Raw genomic sequence first — 19961 nt, forward strand, 5'->3', positions numbered from 1 at the left:
ATTTATTTGAATTACTGATTGGTAGCTGGTGTCAAAATCCTTGGTATATTATTAGAAAGGTGTCAAAATCCTTGGTATATTATTAGAAGGGTACTTCTTTTCCTAGTTAGTGACCACCCCCTGCATATCTCTGATTTCATCCTGCATTTCTGTCTTCTTTAAAGTTAATTACATTAAATGGATGTACTTAGTGACTGAGATAACGTATTCTGTTTCATCACATGTAGGGGCACATATTTTTGTCAATATATCACGGCTCACATGTCACCAAGCATAGGATCGTAGTCAGCATATTGCATTGGTGCCAGAGCTCTGGAAGTGTAATCATTAATGGTTATTCCTCCTTCAGGGTATCTGGCTCAGCCTTGTTTAGACTTTGGAGGAGTAAAAAGTTTGATTTTGCTTTGGGGTTTTTCTGGTACACATTTTGTGATAGCTCCCGTACTCTGCTTCCCCTGTCCACACAGTTCAGGTGATGTCCCACTCTGTTTGGCTTGTCTCCATGCTTTTACTCAGGGAATTTGTCAAATTCAAACCAGCTGGGGCAGCACTCCAGCCCTGCATCCGGAGCTCCCTACTATCCACCCTGGGTGCCAGTGAGAGAAGCACAACAGGCTAAACTTCCACATTAGCTAATTTCTATTGAAGTGTTGCCTGCACCCCTCTCTGGTAGCTGCTATTAAATATTTGATGGGTTTCTGAGACAACACCTTTGTTCATACCTTTCTTCCAGGCCTGCCAATCTCCCCCTGCCAGAGAAAGGAATATATCAGTCTTGTAGGCACCACATGAAGCACAGTGGCTCATAAGTCAATGCATCAATGAGTTTCTATTAAAAAACAAACAAACCAACAAACAAACCCACAACCCTCTCCCAAAAAAAACAAACAAAGAAACAAACAAACCCCCCAGAAAAAACACTGTGAATATCTTCATGCTCAAGACTTTGCTTACAGAGGTAAAATGAGAAGAATTACTGTATGAGAGCTCCTTGGTCTTTCCTGTGTTCTCAGCCCTAAATCTACAGTCAATGCCTTGTATAACAAAGCACATAATTACATGCCCAGCTTCAGGTACAAGGCTCTTTAGGCACCATTATGGAGCAAATTTTTGCACATCTGAAAACATAACATATAGGCCAGCTTTGATATCTCAGCTGTCTCATACAATTCACAAAGCATGGGAGAGCTCTGCTCCTCACATCTTCCCAGAGGGCCAGGGAGCTCAAAAGCCTTTGGATCAGTAAGATTGCTGACTTTTGCACCTGAGGTGCTTTCTCAAGGCATACCCTAAACAGAGGTCACGGCCATGAGAGGCCATAAAAATATTTCAAGATCAAAAATGGACACTGAAAGACTAAGTTTTAAATTATGGCTTCAAACCAATTCACAGCTTTACATTCAAATTAAAGCAAAACCCTCCATTCATAAGGTTCATCATTCACTAAACAGACAGGAAAAAATTAACATCCTCCCCTGCTTCTTTGTTCCTCAAAGACACATCAAGCTCCATAACAACTGACACTTACTTTCTCTCCTTTTGGTCCCATTATACCAGGAATTCCTTGAGGACCCTAGGGAGAAAAATGGAAGCTATTATTAAGCTGCATTAGTGAGGTACTTGTCTTCCCTCAAGCCTTGACCCTAAGTGTGTCCTAGGACCAATGAACCCCTAGGTTTGAGGTGCTGGATGTTGTGTTTGAATGTGGCATCCAAACACCAGATCTGTGCCACTGCTGAATGGCAGGATGGAGAGCTGGACTGACCTGGGAAATGCAGGAGAATCTCATAAATGAGGAGAGCCTGCAAGAAAAACAAGCCTGGGGCAAATGAAAGATGAGAAGTTACCAGAGTCCTGAAGAATTAGCAACCAGGACATGGAGACACCACATCAGCTGGCAAAAGACGTCAGCCAAAGGGGTGGCGAGGGAAGTAGCATAGACCACGTGGGATGGGCTCTGCAGGATGGGATGGACTTCTTAATTCAGAGAAACCTTGAATCAGAAACCATTTTTTCCTAGAATGCTTTGATTCACAGACTACTTTTTATCTTTGAATGACTGGGGGGAAAAAATCCCATGAGCCTGCATCAGGGAAGCATTAGATTCACCATAAAAATCACTCCCTCACTCCCACTCTCACGGTTTGGATCCTGGCTGTCTTATACTGTTCAAAATGTGATCAAATTGTACATGAATAGGAGCAAAATGTACCCTCAAACACAAATTACTCCAACTCTTTTAGTCAGTAGAGTTATTTTACATTTTTGGTAGTGAAAATCAATGAACCCTATTAGAGTCAGAACCAAATTTTATCTTATTTATTTTGTTTATCCTTAGGATGCACATGGGAGGAATTACACTCTTAAGTTATACCATTGCAAATCAAATCCTCCTTCTTATGAAAATTTATTAAAATTCAGCTAGGAGTCAACAATACAAGCTTTTGCAACTCCTCTGAAAGCCATGCAAGCTACAGCAGAAAAGAATTCAGAAGCACTTAGAAGATGTCTCTTTGTAATGGCAGTATTTTGTAGCAGGTGGCCATTGTCACAAATGTATTTCCCAGAAGACTGCTGGCTCTAACATTGTCCCTGTACAAGACACAGTCCTGCAATTTATAATTAAAAATTCCAAAGCCATGTTATATCCATCCTACTGTCTGCTGTTACGATAAAACCTGCCAGCCTGCTCTATTTAAAAATGTTCCTGGAGGGATCATAGGCCATTTGGTTGCAAGATTAATATTATTTATAGCAATGGATTTTGTAGAACAATAGAATTAACTTTACTTCCTTGCAATTTAAGTCAGAGAGAATACTAAGAGGATTTTTTAAAAGACAGTCTAGCAAAGACTGAAATAACAACTGCTTTTTTCACATGTACAACAACTCTGGATTATGGCCAGCCACACTGCAAGGCTGTTTCATAATGCAGAGAAGACTTTTTTCAAGACAGAACTAGACAAACACTTCCCATCACTTCTGACCACAACTCACCACTCTCACGCTAAATGAATCTTCCTCATCCTGCATCTCAGCAAAGATAAAATAGCAGAACAAGAAAGACAAAGTTCATGGGGAGTTGGAATTAGATGACCTCCAAGGTCTCTTCCAACCCAAACCATTCTATAGTTCTATAAAATGAAGACTTTGTGGCTTTCACCTTGCAACTTCTAGACTCTGCAGTTACCTTCTGAAGTACTGACTTATAAATAATTAAAACTAAGCTTTTTGCCACATAACTGAGCCTTTACTTTGATGTGCTGTCCACACTTTTTCAATAGTGTTTGGGTGCTTGTTACCTTCTCAGCAGCCAAAGCCTCAGCCACAGCTTTGCTCTGCTGTTGGCTACATGGCAATAAACTGGCTCTCAGGGGTCTTGAGGAAGGTCACTGTCTCAAAGCACCAGGCACAGCACAAAGGCTTGGACTGCCTGTGCCCCAGGAGAAACTGAAAGTATCTCTCCACAAAAACTTTCATTTTTCTTTGGAGGGAATTGGAATGGAAAGGAAAATGGATGATATTCTCCACTACAGAGATGTTAATAAAAAACTTCCCTCTAGAGAAGGTTCATGTTCTCGGAAGAAGAAGGCCAGGTTGGATGGGATGCTGAGCAATCTGGTCTAATTGCCTCTGCCCCAATACAACATTGTAGGGGAGTTGTACTTCTTGACATTTAAATGTCCCTTCCAACTCACACTATTATGTGATTCTAGGATTTCTGACCTTCCTCTGAAGATTTCTGAAAGTATAAATTGTAGAAAATTATGTGTGAGATCAAAAAGACTAGTCCAAGGCTATCCAGAAAGTCAGAGGCAGAGATGTTGCAGGTCAAACCAGGAGACTCTGCACCTCCTGAATCCCACCCCACTGCCCTGCTAAGCCTCTCCTTGTCTCTGATTTTACTGTAGATATTTGCCTTCTCAGGGATGTGCTCCACTAATATTCCAGCCCATTGTATCTCTTGTGCATCCATGCCACAGGCTCTTGTCCTCACAAAAAAGGAGATCAGAGTCTAAAGCAAAGAAAAACTGACAAAGAGCCTCTGAAGGAAGTGATGACAGCTCCAGGATTTTTGATGGGTGCTACCCACTGTAAAACCCCACAAAAATGAAGGGTAAACTTGAAACAGAATGGAGTATGTAAGACAGGGGTGGGAACATAGGGTAAAAAGCCTGAATGATTTATGCAAAGTCATATCAAAATGAAATTAATCCAGAGCTTGGCATGCTTATTAAGTGGTAAAAAGGGTTTTCAGATGTTTCACAGCTTTGTAAGGACTTTGGAGCAAGTGAGAGGATGATGTGGTTTAATCCCAAATGCATCACTCACCTGGGGGCCAGGAGGCCCTGCAGAACAGTGCAGTTTGGGCAGAGAGGAAGCCTGTATTATCTGGAGCTCATGACACAACTCCTCCATATCCAGCTTCTATGAAACATCAAACACATGAGTGAACAGGCAGCCACACACAGCCTGTTGGAGAAATGCATAAAAATCCAGCCACCACACACTTCAACCTCAACAGAATTTATTTGCTCTCTTTGGGAGGAGCGTAGGGTTTGTCACAAGGTTATCTTGATGGATGTTTGAACATTAGCACTTCAACATAGCCTCCTGTCCCAAGCTTCCTCCTCCTCCTCCTCCTCCTCCTCCTCCTCCTCCTCCTCTCACAGAGGCTCCTCACAGACGGGCTGCCCCTCTAAGCCAGTGTGGGACCCTGGCCTATTCTTAGACCTGACCCTGCCCTCTCTGTCCCACTTTGCCAGCAGCAGCTCCTCTCCAAGAATAGCATCTTTACTCTAATAATAGAGACTTCACTCAGGGAGGGCACAGGCAGAGTGAACTTCGCTCCAGAAGATACTAACCCGGGGGCATTCATTCACTGCAGAACAGAGCCAGTGCCTTAAATGATCAATGGATGTCTGATCTTTTGACTTCAAAATTAAGATTTCATGAGTAAAATGCCTTATTTATGTCTGTGACAAAAGTGATCTGCTCTGGAAACTCAGGTGAACACTGAGCCAGAAATACTAAATCGACACAACTGATCTTCAGCTTCCAAGTGAAACACCATTTTCCAGCAAAGCTCTGACTACAGGCTGAAAACAACAAACTGCTCATAGTTTAATTCACATGGCTCCCACCCTGCTCATAACTGCTTATTTTCATATCATGTTTTTATGGGGAGATGGTGTGAAGGCTGATTTTTGGCTCAGGTTACTCTCTAAGCTGCTTTCATTAACCTCAGAGACCCTGGTCCCAGTCTCATCCTCACTGGAGGAGTACACCACATTCCTAAAGAGATCTTGGTTTTGGATCTCCTTTCTGTGGAAAACAAGGCACAAGCAGGGGAGGTGATGAGGGATGTGATGAGGAAAGTGAAGGACCTAAATTTTGGTCTGTAGAGAATAGCACACTGAGTTCAATCCTGATCTCCCAGAAAGTAAAAAAAGATTTTACACTGTACTTTTTCTCAGGTTACTTCTTGTCTGACATCTTACTAATCATTATTTATGTAACCCTAGCAATAATTGCAGTATTTGTATACAGTAAATGAATATTAAAATTAAGGAATAGGAATTACTGAGTAGGTAGAAAAATTCTTTATGTTGGGATGGAGAATAGGTTGTAGTTAGCAGAACCTGCAGTAAGAGCAATTGGGCAAATTGCTATGTCATATTCCTGTTGTGTCCTGTACATTGCACATGTCAGCACATGTGTATGGACATATATCACACACAGCACGTTTGTGCATAGGTGGGAGAGTGAAAACTGCACACCAGCATGTCAAACACAGATGTGTTTCTGCAAAAGGAGATATTGGGAATAGACTCCACAGGAGGATTTCAGGACCTTCATTTCACCTGCTAAGGTGAAAGGTACATGTGATGCAGAACAGGACATTTACATAATGAACACCCTGAAATCATTGTGCAGAATGGAAAATTGCTTTTCTGTCCTTGCTGGTTTACTGCATTGCCGTTTCCTTTGCTTCAGTATTGCCTTACTCTAAGAAGGTTTCAAAATATAGTAAGGACAATATTTTAAGTTAGTTGAATTAACTGCTGGAACAAATCCAGCCTCACTTCAATCCTTCATCTACTTGATATTTACTTCAAGCCCCAGCCTGGGATGCTGAGTGATTGTCCTCACAGAGCCATGTCAGCACAGCCAGGTGGGCTTGCTGAGTGCCACCACGGAGCAGTGCTTGAGAGGATGCTTCATTCTTTGTCATTAAAACTCATGTAAAAGAGATAAAAGCCACACTTACAGTGCTCCAGCTGTGTCTGAAGTATGGTGGTGGGAACAGGGGTGGTGGAGGAGGGCCAAGGAGGCAGCATTCTCTGCAGTGGGGCTGCTTCTTCTGTTCCAAACAAGGGAGATCTGTTCAATACAAACACTCATCTGTTGTCTTGAACAGCACAAACATTTCTTACAGAATAAGAGAAGTTGCCATTTCACAGTATTTTCCCACATCCTATATGCATTAATTGCAATGCCATAATCCAAGCAGGGATTTAAGAAACCTGATGGACCCTTAAGTCTCCAGGTTCCTTCTTGTGCCAAAGGCTATGCAGAGTTTTAAGCTCTTAATGTGGCTCTGACACAGGCTGAAATGGGAAAATTTCAGGTAGGTAGCATTAGAAAATGAATCAAACATTTATTGTTTTCTCTTCCCTCTGTTCCAAAAGTGTATTAGAAATAGCATCTTCTGGTCCCTGTTACAGCCCATGTGCCACCAGGAAAGCATTCAGTGCTGTTGGCCATCACCTTCCCTGTGAACTGAATCACTTCAGGCACTTCTGTGATGAGTGGGAAGTGCGAAGCAGTTCCACAACACATTTACTTGTATTTCCTCTGGGACTGCAACCAGGTTGCTGTGTTTCTGATTAGTGCATCACCCCCAGGAATAAATACCCTGCAACCCAGACTTAGCTGAAAGCTTTGTCACCAACTGACTGGTAAGACAGGAGCTCAGTTGTGTTTGGCAGTGTATTTAACATTTCTAAGAGGTAAACTTCCATCAAGAATACAAGAAGATTCTCTTCTCTTCTCTCCTCTGTGACCAAAGATTCACAGAGGAAGGATATTAAGATGGTGTATTTATACAGTGTAGGTTTTTTCCTGCATTTGTTTACCCCTTGGGAAATACATCTCTAATCAGGATAAGGGCTTTTTCAAAGGTTTTGCCAAGGATAGCAAATATTTGTTTATGCCTTTTGGTTTCTTCCTCTGGCTAGGGGCAGCTGGAATGGATGTCTGTGAATTGAAGGGTGGCAGGGAGCCAAGAAGAAAAGCCTATGGTGAAGTATCTGGTATTAATAGAAAATCTCTAAATTAAGTTTCTGGGAAGACAAACCTGATGAAATTGCTAGATTTGTGTACAAATCAATTGCAAGCTGGATATTAGTCACATCTCAAGGTAAGAAAAGAACAGAGATACCTCTAGTTTCTAAAATGTCTCAGAAAATATATTATGTCAGTTCCACCATCCCATGTTAATGGGGACAGCATTTTCTCAGTCCTGATGCACAGAAAAAAAGCTGCACAGAGGAGTGTAATTCAGCACCATTCAGGGGTAGTTCACATCATCCAGATATTTTTTCTCTATTAAAACACTATTTGTGGTGATACCTTTGAGACCTGAGTCAACTGAATTTTGAAAGGATCCATAATGAAGACTCTTTCTCAGCTTTTCCTCACAAGTTTGAAACTCAGTCAAAAACTTCAACTTTAGAGAAAGGCAGAAGATTTATTAAAAACCAGGTATGTTGTTTAATTTAAAGCTTTAAATACATACTGAAAATGCCAATGCCCTTTAAAAAGTAGCAAAGGTATGAGTCACCTGTCTCCTGCTCTTACAAGTAATAAAATATAAAGATATGAAGAAATAAATTTTATATTGGCTTAACCTGAATTCAGTCACTCTTATGCAGCTGTAAACAAGTTATTCAATTTTTAACAAACATACTTCTGTGGTTGTCTGAGCTTCAGTATTGTATTTGAACATATTGCATTGGGACTAAATAGCACATTATTAAAGTAATGGACAGCTTGTAAATTAACAGGGTATAAAGTGTGATTATTACTTTATTTTAGGCCACATTGCAATATAATCTTTCTTAGTATTACCTCATTCCATGGTCTAGATAAAATTTCAATAGAACTTTTATCATTCTACAAGAGTAAGAATATCAAAACTAGCCTGATGTGGCTTAGTTGCTAAGGGATTACTACCAGGCAGTGCAGAAAAAGATTTGCTTTACTGCAGCTACTTTAAAAAATAGAAGTGTTGTTCTTTAAATATTTTGCAAATATTAGATTAAATATAAATGTATATCCATAGTTCTAATATGATACTTATCACGTCCTCATGAGTAAATTCCAGTCCTGGGTTATAAAAAATTTGGATTCTCCTTTTTAGAAGAAAAGTCTGAAAATCTATGGAACGGCTTTATTGTGAAAAACACTATACCTAACCCAGCTGGTAAAAAAATAGCCCCTGATTTCAGTTTTTATCATCTTATGCTACTGTAACACAAGTTAGGTTGAAGCCCACTTTGGGTTTGCTGGTATGAGCAGTGATGGCATGTACTGATCTCAATGTGGAAACAAGAAAAATCTAACTACCAGTAATAGTATATATATCAGTATATATATAATATATATTAGTATATATATATGGAGAGAGAGAGAGATTATTAGATACTATTACTAATAGAGGCTATTACTATAGACAGATACTAAGTTCTAGTAGATACTATTATTATATAAGAAGTAATTACATACCATTTTTAGTAAAGATATTGCCATATAGGACAGGTATCAATTATGTAATGACTTGGGTAGTGAATATTTCAGGGGCTCCATCAGTAACCCTGGCTATGTTGTGGGAGGTGCATTTGTCAAGCAAATATTTAGGAAAGGCTGGTTCTGGACCCAAGAACCTTCCCCACTCAGGTGTGACAGGTGATACGACAGCAGAAGGAGCAAAAAAAAAAGAGTGATTCACACAGGGACTGCAGATAGGACTGCTATAATCTGATCTTCCAGTAAGCACCACATTTCATTGGTATGGATTTTGTCAGGAACTGCAATAGGTCCAAGATGTACACCCATAACAGTATTGCCTTGATTTATATCACAAAAGGGTTACTTTGGCAGGCTTACAAGCTCTCTGCAAATGCAATGCATATTTTTAGGCTCCAGGTTAGCTTTGTTTGCTAAACACAGTTTCAGAATACTCCAGTCCCCATCAGTGGAAAAAATCTCAGCCCAAGAATAGGACTGTCATAGTTTTCTGTGAAATATGAAGACCCTACCTACACAGAGCATGTGTTTACATATCTCACATGGAAGCTGATCTTTCAACAACTTCAATGCCAAAGAACATACAATAAGAGAAGAAAGACAAAATTAAGAAATCCTTTCAGAACTTGTCCAAGATGCAGTTGTTTCCAAAAAAACATAAAAATTAAAATAGCTTTAAAATAGAATGTATTTATATTTCCAGGTTATTTTTATGATCAAGGCTATACGTTAATCCAGTTCAAGAAAGTGACTTGAGAAATCTATGGGTATACTGCCAATGGTAGCTTCAGAAAACAGCAAACTTTAGATAAAGTGTGATGTTTCATTTTGTTCCTGCAGATTGCTTGTGACCATAGCTGGAATTTGGGAGCTCTTATTCAAGGTGGTCCAATGAAGAGCCAGAGAGAAACCTTCACCCAGGCTGAATCCCCAGGAGTGGGGCTCATGTGAGGTCTATGGGGCTTCCTAGGGCAGATCCTAGAGGAATCTTCAACCCTGTGAACTCCCACAGCTGCGACAGACACACCAGAGAAGTCCTGCCCTGGATTCAAATCAAATTTACAGCATTTCTTTGAAAAAAATCATAAATAAACCATGAAAGTGACTTTCATTCTAAAATCACAAAGCTGTAGGCCAAATGCCAGGAGGAAAGGACAAGAAAGGAAAAGGATACTTAACATGTGTTTCCCTTCCTATTTACGACCACACTGATCCAGCAAGCCCTGATGGGAAGCCGAGCTATTATCCAAAGTCTTCTCAGCCTGACAGCAGGGCTGGTGCCTTGCCCAGCTCGTGACAGGCAGGGCTCTGCTGGATGGAGCCCTCTGATGCTGACACCCATCACAGATGCTTCTCCCACTCAGATGGCACTCAGAATTAATAATAAACAAGCTGGGCAGACTAGTCTGTTCATGAATGTGGGCTTGTCCAGCTGAAACTGAGACTTTCACCTGCCTTGTTGTCATTCATTCAGGCTCCTCTCAACCTGCCTGCAAGGACAGCAGAGCACCACAGGCTGCAGCCACCCCATTCTGTGCATCTACTGCAAGTGACCAGGGCACGTTTTCCTTTTCAGTTAGGAAACTTTAAGAGCTTGTAAAAGTGCCTTTTGAGAGAGAGCCATCCTTTACTTACAGAGCAGATGCAGACATTAAGCTCTCCTTGAAAATGCCAAAGATAAGTGCAAGCATTACCAATATATGCTTCTTTAAAGTGTGTTTCACGGAACTTTGTGACCCAAAGTGTGCTCCAAGGACATATAAGTAGAGATGAGAACACAGCTTGTGTTTGGAGCTGGGTCGAATAGTCAACTTAGTGAATTGTCTGCATCTCTCAGTGCATTTTTGAACTTAGACCTAAACCAGATTAAATATGCCAAAGAAATAGATCAAGCTGAGGTAATGGTGTCTGTGTGGAGGAGGTGGTGACCCATGAAATTCCCGTGGGAGTTACAGGATGAGACACGGAGCTGCAGCTCTGCCCTGCTACCAGTTTCCTTTTCCTTAAGATGGGGCTTCAGAGTCTTTAAGAAACAGACCGAACCAGACCAGAATTTAATTCAATGAATTTTAGAAAATTAAGAAATCCAGATGAAACCTCGCAAGTTTCTTTTCATAGAATCATAGAATTCTTTAGGTTGAAAAAGACCACTAAGGTAATACATGAGGTTAACATAGAACAATCCAGAAAATATCATAAAAATCTGAAAGTGGTCCATTTTTAATCTCCAAAGTGACTACAGGCTGTGGCAGCAATAACACGCACCTTACCAGCTGGTGCACACTCAGAAACTGTCATAAATAAATAAATAAAAGCATTTAAAAATCAGTCAGTGTTCCAAAAGCTTGACAATAGCACAATCCCTGGCATGCTGCCTGGACAGCGGGTCTGGGTATTCACCTGGCCACAGGAGCAAGGACACTCTGTCCTCCATCCCCACCTAGCATTTAGCCCACGTCCCTCAGCAGCTCTGGCAGCCTGGCTGGGGAGCTGTGGGTGGCTGCATCTCTGAGGTCACCCCTGGAAAACACTGCAGACATGGCAAGATGTGGGAGAGCAAAGGGGCCTGTGAGATTTCTAAGCAGAGGAGAAGCCTTTTACTGTCTGCATGGAAAAACTGCAGACATTTTATCTGTAAGTGAATGTATGAGGACAACACATACACCAGAAGATTATACACTGTTCTCTCAGACTGATTGCAGAAGGAAAATTCTGAGATCAGTACAGGGAGAGAGAGAGGAGGATTTGCTTGTGTTGGCTCTGCATTCTGTTTCACAAAACAGTGAAAAACCCCAGTAAAATCTGATGGGTGAAACACTTCAGTGGGCTATAAAATGAGTTTATAAAACAAACCCATGTCTTATAAATCCCAGTAACCATGACAGGGTTATTCTGTGCAATTTCCCTTCTGTTGCCTTTCATTTGCAGAGGTCCAGAGCTCTAGACACTGCTATAAGATGTTGACAACTCTGTGCACTCCCCATCAGTGCATGAGAAACTGAGGCACAGAGAAGTTAAGCAACTCTCCCAAGTCCATGAATGATTCAATTACAGTACCTGAAACAGACTTCCAATCTGGTGAATCACAACATCTCATCTCAATCATTTTATGAACCAGACCATAAAACTCAACTGCTTGTCACACCAGAGCAATAGTATAAATACTCTGAGTATTAAAGCCTAAAATTTACTATAATCTGTAGAAGAGCTTGAAGCCCTAAAGATTAAAGCAGGATGGCTGCTGCATCAGCTCTGAAAAACATCTACATGTCACTCACTGCCACACAGTCCTCTCCCATTTAATGTGTGAGATCAGTAGCAACAAAGCTGAGAGACACCAGTTCCACCCTTCTGCAACTGCAAGATCATAATCTGTCAGTGCTGGCATAGATCAAACATGTACTTGACTTTGATGTTGCTCCACCATATGCTCAGACAGTCCCAGACAATCCCTATGAGGCTGTGGGTGTTGCTGTGTGCTCCAAAAGACTTCAGAGAAAATCCTCTCAATTCTTCTTTGAACGTTTGTTGCCATGAACTAGATTAATTCCTCATTACTCCCTTGTTGCAACAGATTTCCAGCCCAGCTGACTTTATTCTCCTGCCTTCGACCAAAAAAAAAACCCCAACTATGTGCTGACTTTGAATCATAAAAATTTGTTAACTTTGTAGTTTCAAGAAACTAATAAAAATACTCCATAATCACTTCTCTGGGTAGAAGAAAACTGAAATTTTAGCATTGCCTTTATTTGTGTGCATTCCCCAGAAGCCTACATTTATCCATACCCTCTTGCTAGTTTCTGGGAAAAATTATTAACAACCTGCTTTTCCCTCAGTGTCTCAGTTCTTCTCTGTAGATTTCCTACACCCACCTTGTCTTCCCAAATGCCCCCTTAGCATCAAAGCTGTGTGGCTACAGAAAGCATCCCCACAATTTCCTTTCCATTAAAGGGCTGTTTTCTTGGAGAGGAGAAGGGAAGAAATAGAACACCTAGTTTGGGGTCTGTTAATTCCTACAGAGTTTTTCCTCTCTTGCTTATTTCTGATCTTCCTCAAACAACTTCCCCTAGATTTGAAGGGCTTGCCCTGTTCTCTTCTACCGACTAAGCTGCAGAATGAGACAGATCTCCCAGTCGTGTCCTGGCTGAGTCCTGTGAACAAACACCATCTGCCTATGACTAAGCTGATTTTGCAGCACTTTGGATTGCTTGCTGGTGGACCTTCTATCCTTTCAGTGAAAACACCTGATTTGAAACAGCTTGTTTTGCTGGGCTGGAATTTAAGCCTCCGTCTTTCAGTCTCCTCACAGCAAAAATCTGGTATTCACCAGCATGTCCAATGCCTATGGACTGCAGACAGTGCTGTGCTCATTTGTGGCAATGGTACAGCATTGGACAAGCTTGGAGCAGCTGGATCTCCATGTCAGCTGCAGATCACTTTCAGCTGAGGTTCCCTTTTGGACTGGTTGCTGTCTGTCGGAAGTATTCAAAGGTTACAGAAAAACCTTCAGATCAGTTACTGATTCCTTTCCTGGAAAGCCAAACAAGCACTGCCTCAGCTCCTGTTCTGACCTCTGTCCCTGGCAGCTGGAGGACTTCTTCACAACTTAACAAGTGAATGTCGTGATATTCAACTTAAACAGTATTTCACTGAATGCTTTCCCTTCATCTGCATTATCACAGAACCTTTTTTGAAAAGACAAGTACCTTACCAACCAGAAACACCATAAACACATCAGAAACCTCTTTCTTTCCCTGCGTGCAACACCAGGGCTGTACTTAAGGAGCCTTGTTGCAAACAGGTTCCAACTTCCTCACAAGAGGCTATGTGCTCTTCTCATTTTTATTTACTGCTGCAAGGCAAATGCCACAATGTCCTGAACTGCCTCTGATGTCTTTTCCTTGTCCCTTACCCACAGGATCAACTGGGGTCTTACTCACTGGTTTACTGTGAATTCCAGAGGATCTCCTGGGGGACCTTGGCTACTGCAGATAACATCAGTGTTGCCTTTGCCCTTCCTGACAAGAAGGTGGATGCAAAGCACAGAGTCATGGACAGGCTGTGCACCAGTGTGGCTGCTCTGCTCTCACCTGACTCAGCACAGGTGTTGCAGCATAAACCACCAGAGAAGCTCTATGACTCCTAAGGTGATTTATTTCCTGAGTACCATCTACATTCACCTGAGCAGGACACCCAGTTTGGGATTTTCACAGGTTATATCTACCAGGGGACAACACACAGATAAAGTCAAATCAGGTGTTTCTTTTAACTGTGTTTGTTTTAAAGTCGCATTTACTTAAAGCAACAGTAACCACACCATACTAGGCTGTAAATTTGCTAGTAGTCCAAGCTTTTGCCCAGAAGCTGCTAAGGAACTGCCTTCCTAATCAGTTTAGGAGGATAGCCACTACACCATCCTTCCTTTGGCTCATGTTTCCAGCTATCCATTTGGGCTATCAAGTTAAAACAGCCAATCCCAAGGTTATTTTTTCCCTGAAACAGAACAAAGATTCGACTGAAAGAATATTTTGCCTCCCTTTCAGGCTCCTAGGAATCACAAGACAGAAAGCTCTAAAACACCCTGCCCCAAGACCTTTGGCTTGTCAGATTCACAGCTAGGTGACTGCCCTCTCATGGCCAATGATGCTTTGCTTTCCTTCTTCTAATGAAGCTGTAGCCTTTGCCAGTGGCTCATTTCCATCAGGAATTTTAATCTAACCACAGCCTTCCTGCTTTTGTGTGTTTCATGAGAAACCCACAGACCAATGGCACCAGGATGCTTGGCAGCTCCTGGGCCCATGCTAACTTTACAGAGCAGAGCCAGGCTTCCTTCCCTGGCCTGATATTTTTGCTTGCTAGTCATCCTTTGGGCTGTTTCCCAGCAGGTTCTGGCTGCTGCCTTTTGAGTGTCTTCAAGCTTTTGCTTTTGGTCTTGTTTTAAATTCCTTCTGCAACTTTCTTTCTCCTGCAAACACTCTGATAATTCATTCTGCTATGATTTTACATAAATAAATATTTACAATTACTCTCTTTAGAAACATAATACATCTGCCTGACATCTTTGCTTTCCATTTTGACAATATTTAGGATTCCTGCAGGGAAAATAAATGCAAATCCTGACTATTGGGTCAGATATTCCTTTTGGAAAAAGACAGCCATGATCCCAACTCCCTCAGTGTCAGGAATCATCACTTGTTTCTGTGTCCTTTTTCTCCCCCTGCTTCTCTCACCAATGCACAATGCCCTCTCCCCACAGCACAGCACCACAGTGGCTCCCAAGGTTTCTTCTCTGTGCTGCCCAGCCAAGGCTGTCAGCCCACACAGCTCCTTTTCTCAGCCCACCTTGCCCATCACTACAGCTCCAACAATGTCAGTCCACAAGAAAACTGAATTGTTTTCTGCAGCACTGCCACATGAGGTCTGGTTGCAAATATTACACCTTCCTGACTCAAAGAGGCTGAACCTAGAATCCAGTGAGATGTCATGTTCTTTTTCTTCAGGAAAATAATAGGACAAAGGCAAGGAAAGTGTGAGGAATACTGCCAATAGTAGTCTGATATCCCACTGAGTTCTTTTAAACTGATCCACCGTAGTCTTTCCAAAGAACTATGAATCAGTATTGATTGTAGAAGACAATTGAATCAAGGGATGCATTTGTGGCATGCATAAAAGGCAGAAGAAGCACTGAGATGCACTTCTTTGTCTTTGGGTTCTCCTGGTAATATAAATACTATCCCAGAAATGTTGGGCCTGGATGAGCAGGATAGGAGAGGAAAAGGAATAAGGAGAAGAGAGTCTTTCTACTACCTGAATTTGGAAGGTGGCTTGCTTCAGGCTGGTTCTTACAAGGTGCAGACTGGTTCATGTAGCCCTACTAAAAATGACTACAGAACTCATGCCTTCATCATGTGAATGCAGCAGTTCAGGAATCTCAGTAGGGCAGAGCTCTGAAAAATAGATGTAAATGACACCACAGACACAAGTGGTGTAAAGGTGGGATTTGACAGGTCGCCCTGAAAATAACCTGCTGTCTCCAGGAGCTGAGCTACCCATCTCTGGGGGTCTTCCCTGCTGTGTGGAACTGCAGCCACATGCTTAAGCATGTAATAACATTATTCCCTGAAACATTTTCTCTAGAAATGATGCTTCAACACTATGACACTCAACTCTTTGGAGCTGACATGACACTCAAATAATTCTAGAAGCAAGGATGCACTCTTTCTTGAGGCTGATGGGATTCTAAGGTGGAGTTGGCAGCAAAGATCCAGATTATTCTTCTTTCCCCAGTTATTCTACAAACGCTTTTCCACCCTAAAGGCTGTTTTCCCTTTGCTTCCTAGTTACTGCTTCGTGACCTGTAAACCTTTTTATTTGCCACCTGCTGCTATGCAAAGATGTGAGAGAACAGAAATAAAAGAACTTTTAGGCCAGACGTTTTCAGGCATACCTGGAAGATACCCAAATGTTTTTTACCATTTATAGGAAAGACAAGCCATAGCTGAAGAACATCCTCTCTGCTAAATGTGATTAGTTTCAGAATTTGAAAGTGCACTGCTGAAATTCATTCTTTAAATGTGAAATTGCATCCTGATGCCAGATACAAATAGTTGACTCAGCTGACAGTCAGAGAACGTTTGAGAAATCACTGAAATAACTGAGAATGTAAGTGGAATTAATTCACCTTCAGTGTAAATAAAATTAATTCACCTTCTATGCCCACTGTCAGATTTCTACCAGAAAAATCAGAACTTACTGCTTTTTTCTTCGAAGCTTCTTAAAATGCAGATGCAACCAAAGCACTACAGGAATCCCTTATTATATACTTTTTAGTACCAAATAGACCTGATTAGCAGGTAATAATGGCACCTAGGTATGTCTCTTCATCCAGCCTTGTGGCTGTGGGACTATGACAGAATGTTTGGCCAACTGCTATTTTTTCCACATATTGTCAAGCAAACATTGACAATACATCCATGTCAGGAGCTTGCTGGGTATAAAGGTAAGCAATAAGAGCTTGCTGAGTGTAAAGGTGATTTTCTGTGCCTTGGCCAGAAGAGCAGAGCGTGGGGCTTTGCCATGGAGCAGAGAGGAGGGTGGGGATTTGCCCAATGGGGTCTCTTGCAGACAACTCCCCAGAATTTCACTGTGGAAAATGGTCCATTGCAAAGAGCAGACTCTGGCATCTTCCTTCATGCCTCTTCTATGGTTTCAGCAGAGATGACAAGTCTTTCCTCTTCTTAGGGGCAGGCTGTTTTTTGAACTGCTGTTTCTTAAGAGGACAGTTCAGATGTCTTCTGCAGACACACAAGTGTGTGCCACAGGAGAAGGCAAAGGAAACATGAAATTCTTCTTTGCCTGCATGGCATCTACAAGTGTCAAATAAAAAAGATCTTCAAAACAAATTTTGAGGTCTGATGACTTATATGATATTGCAAAGCAGTTTGGAGTATATCAGAGGAAATTGGTGTTTCCTGTATCTCAGCATTAACTAACCCCAACATAATGGAAAAAGTGCATCCCATTGAAAAGAAATAGTAACAAATGCAAGGGCTTTTTAGTATCTTAGACAGCTTGAATGTAAACCATCTGGCTCTGTGGGTATACCAGAGGGATTAGAGAGCAAGAAAGGCCATGTGCCTGTGGTCTATGTCTAGGGTTGATTTTATGTGCAGACTTGAAAAATGCACCCCTTTGATCACTGTGAAAGCCATGGGGAGGATCTGTAGGTACAGCAGGCCCTGACCTACAGATCTCAGTTGAACCATCTCAAATCTGACACTGAAGGAACACAGGGCATTAGTTAGAAGCATCTCTGTTGATACAGAATAACAGACAGAAGGTGGGAGACAGTGATTTGTCATAAATTGGTGGAAGCTCCTCAAAGAAGATGTGGAGTCAGAGCTCTCGCTGGCTTTCCCCTTCCTTCGCACAGAACGTGACTAAAGCAAAGTCTTGCTGCTGAAACTGTAAAATCTATTAAGAGGGATTTCCAGTGCCCTGGCTCAGCTGACAGCTAATTTGTTTTGTCTTTGCCTAGCAGGGATTTTCCATGCAGTGGGCTCTTGTTTGCTATGTAAGTCATCCGAGTATTTGTTAGTGTCACAGCCGGAGCCAGATGATGTTTATTCTGCTAACATCCAGTCGGACTCCGGCGGCACTCATTGAGGTCAGGGCTTCATTTATAGAAGCAGATATACATTGAGATTAATTTTCTTTCCCTTGCTGTATTCTACCTAAACTCATCCAAAGCAGAAAGAAACATGCAGACATGCAAGTAATACACTAATTGGGCCAAATCCATGAATTAGCACAGCACCACAGAGGCCAATGGAAAAAAAGCACTTTTGAGCTGCTGAGGATCTTGTCCATTATTTCTCATGGGTAAGGGAAGGGAGGGGTTTACAACCAGAAATTATAAAGCAAAAAGCAAAACCAACCAAGCAACAAAATGTACTGGCATGTGGCAGAGCAGGTCTGCAATGCAAAATCCCTCCACCAAGATCTGCAGTCTGAAGAATTAATTTCTTTTTTCTCCTGTGTTCCCAATCACCGGAAAGTGCAAGAATCGGAGTGCAGAGAGCTCCAAGCAAGGAGAAGTAATGACTTAAAGCAATTTACCTGCAGAAATTGAGAAGACATTGTCAGCGCACGCAGTCTGAGACAAAGCAAAGCAGAAGAAAAGCAGCAGGTAAGATCCCCGGACAAGAGGGCTGAGGACCAACATGCTGGCTCTGCCCTGGCAGATTCCAGCTCAGAGGCGCAGGGCTGCTTTGGGGCTCTCTCTCTCTCCCCTCTCTCCCGCTCTGCCTTGCCTGCTCTCTGCCTCTGCCCTCACTATGGGATGCGTGTGTGTGTCTGTGTACGTCTCTCTCTCTCTCTCTCTCTCCCCCCCTCCCTCCCCGTGCCTTTAGGAAGAAAGAATGCCAACCATTTCCCATTAAATCTTCTCCTTACACTAGACACAGTTATATTTAACTCCTGTGCTAGATCAGTTGCCCCTATTGTGGACATTAGCTGCTAAAACTGAGGCATGGGGGATTCTGGTTTTGCTAACAGAAGCAAAAAGGCACTTTGGATAATAATAATGATGAGCAGGACTGGGAGAAATTAAGAATTGGACTATAAACAGAATGCTTCAGTACAGGCAACCAGACACTGGCGTCAAGATGGATAAAATCCCTGATTGATCATCTTCTACAGGTCACTAATTGCCTTAATGAGAGATGAGCAGTGACCTAAGATCTGCTTATCCCTGGTAGCTATGAGTGCTGCATTCACATACAGAGTGCAGCTCGCAGTGAGGGATACCACAAAGGCATCATGAACCAACAAACATATTAGTATTTAGGATTTAAATGAAAATGACAGTATCACTGATAGTGCCAGACGTTGCAGGATTGCACAGAGTTCACTGATGGGGTGCAACAGGTGGAAGAAACAATACATGTGCTGCAATGGGGTGAGTGAAACGCTATCAGCTCTGGGGGTGGTGATGGTCAACACACTACACAGCACTAGATGAAGAAAACAAACCTCCCACTCTCTGGAAAGCAGCAGGTGCCCTTGCTACCTATACAACAGTTTAGTGTTTCTGGAGCTTATTGCAACACGAAGGGGTTTGCAGATTAATTGGTGCCCTCTGAATAAGTAGCAGAGAGATCCTACTCTCTGCCTGGAATCTCACAGTGGTTTCCATAAAAATCAGAGGTACATCCTTTGCTGTGAAAAACATCATTGCTCTCTCCCAGATGGAGATGGTTTTCTTTGACCACTGTTCATTGTTTCCCCCAAGAAAAAAGTGAAAATATTTTGGATTAATTACAGAATTGATTTCTTTTTTCATTTGAGAAAAGTTCTCATTGATAGAAATGATGACATGTCCCCCTGGGCATTAACTCCACTGAGAAGCAAATAGAGATATTTCCACAATTCTGGTTAAACAGTCTTGGCTGTTACTTCCAGCACGCTGCAAAATTGACAAAATTTTTCTAAATGTAGTGGCTAGATAGGAACAATCACATCTGCCTTATATATTTTTATCCATAAAGGACATGCTTAATATAACTATAATGATTTCTAAAATCTGTTTCCGGTACTGCAACATCTTGGATAACAGATTTTCTATTTTCATTTAATCTAATCTACTTTAT

At 41.8% G+C, this 19961-nt stretch overlaps 1 protein-coding gene across 1 annotated transcript in view; it reads right to left on the minus strand.

Annotated features, from left to right (window-relative positions):
* The window catches only part of COLQ (collagen like tail subunit of asymmetric acetylcholinesterase), a 40799-nt gene extending 22170 nt beyond the window's left edge, over window positions 1-18629 (minus strand). The window contains exons 1-5 of the mRNA XM_085051023.1: window positions 18430-18629; window positions 6272-6384; window positions 4333-4428; window positions 1529-1573; window positions 723-749 (exon numbers count right to left, since the gene is read on the minus strand). Of these exons, the coding sequence (XP_084907149.1) occupies window positions 723-749; window positions 1529-1573; window positions 4333-4428; window positions 6272-6384; window positions 18430-18535 (387 nt within the window). The 5' untranslated portion in view covers window positions 18536-18629. The remainder of the gene's footprint in view (window positions 1-722; window positions 750-1528; window positions 1574-4332; window positions 4429-6271; window positions 6385-18429) is intronic.
* Window positions 18630-19961: the final 1332 nt, after the last annotated feature.

This window comes from Lichenostomus cassidix, chromosome 2 (genome assembly GCF_008360975.1).
Source record: "Lichenostomus cassidix isolate B80296 chromosome 2, HeHo_3.0, whole genome shotgun sequence".
In the NCBI taxonomy this organism is placed as follows: Eukaryota; Metazoa; Chordata; class Aves; order Passeriformes; family Meliphagidae; genus Lichenostomus; species Lichenostomus cassidix.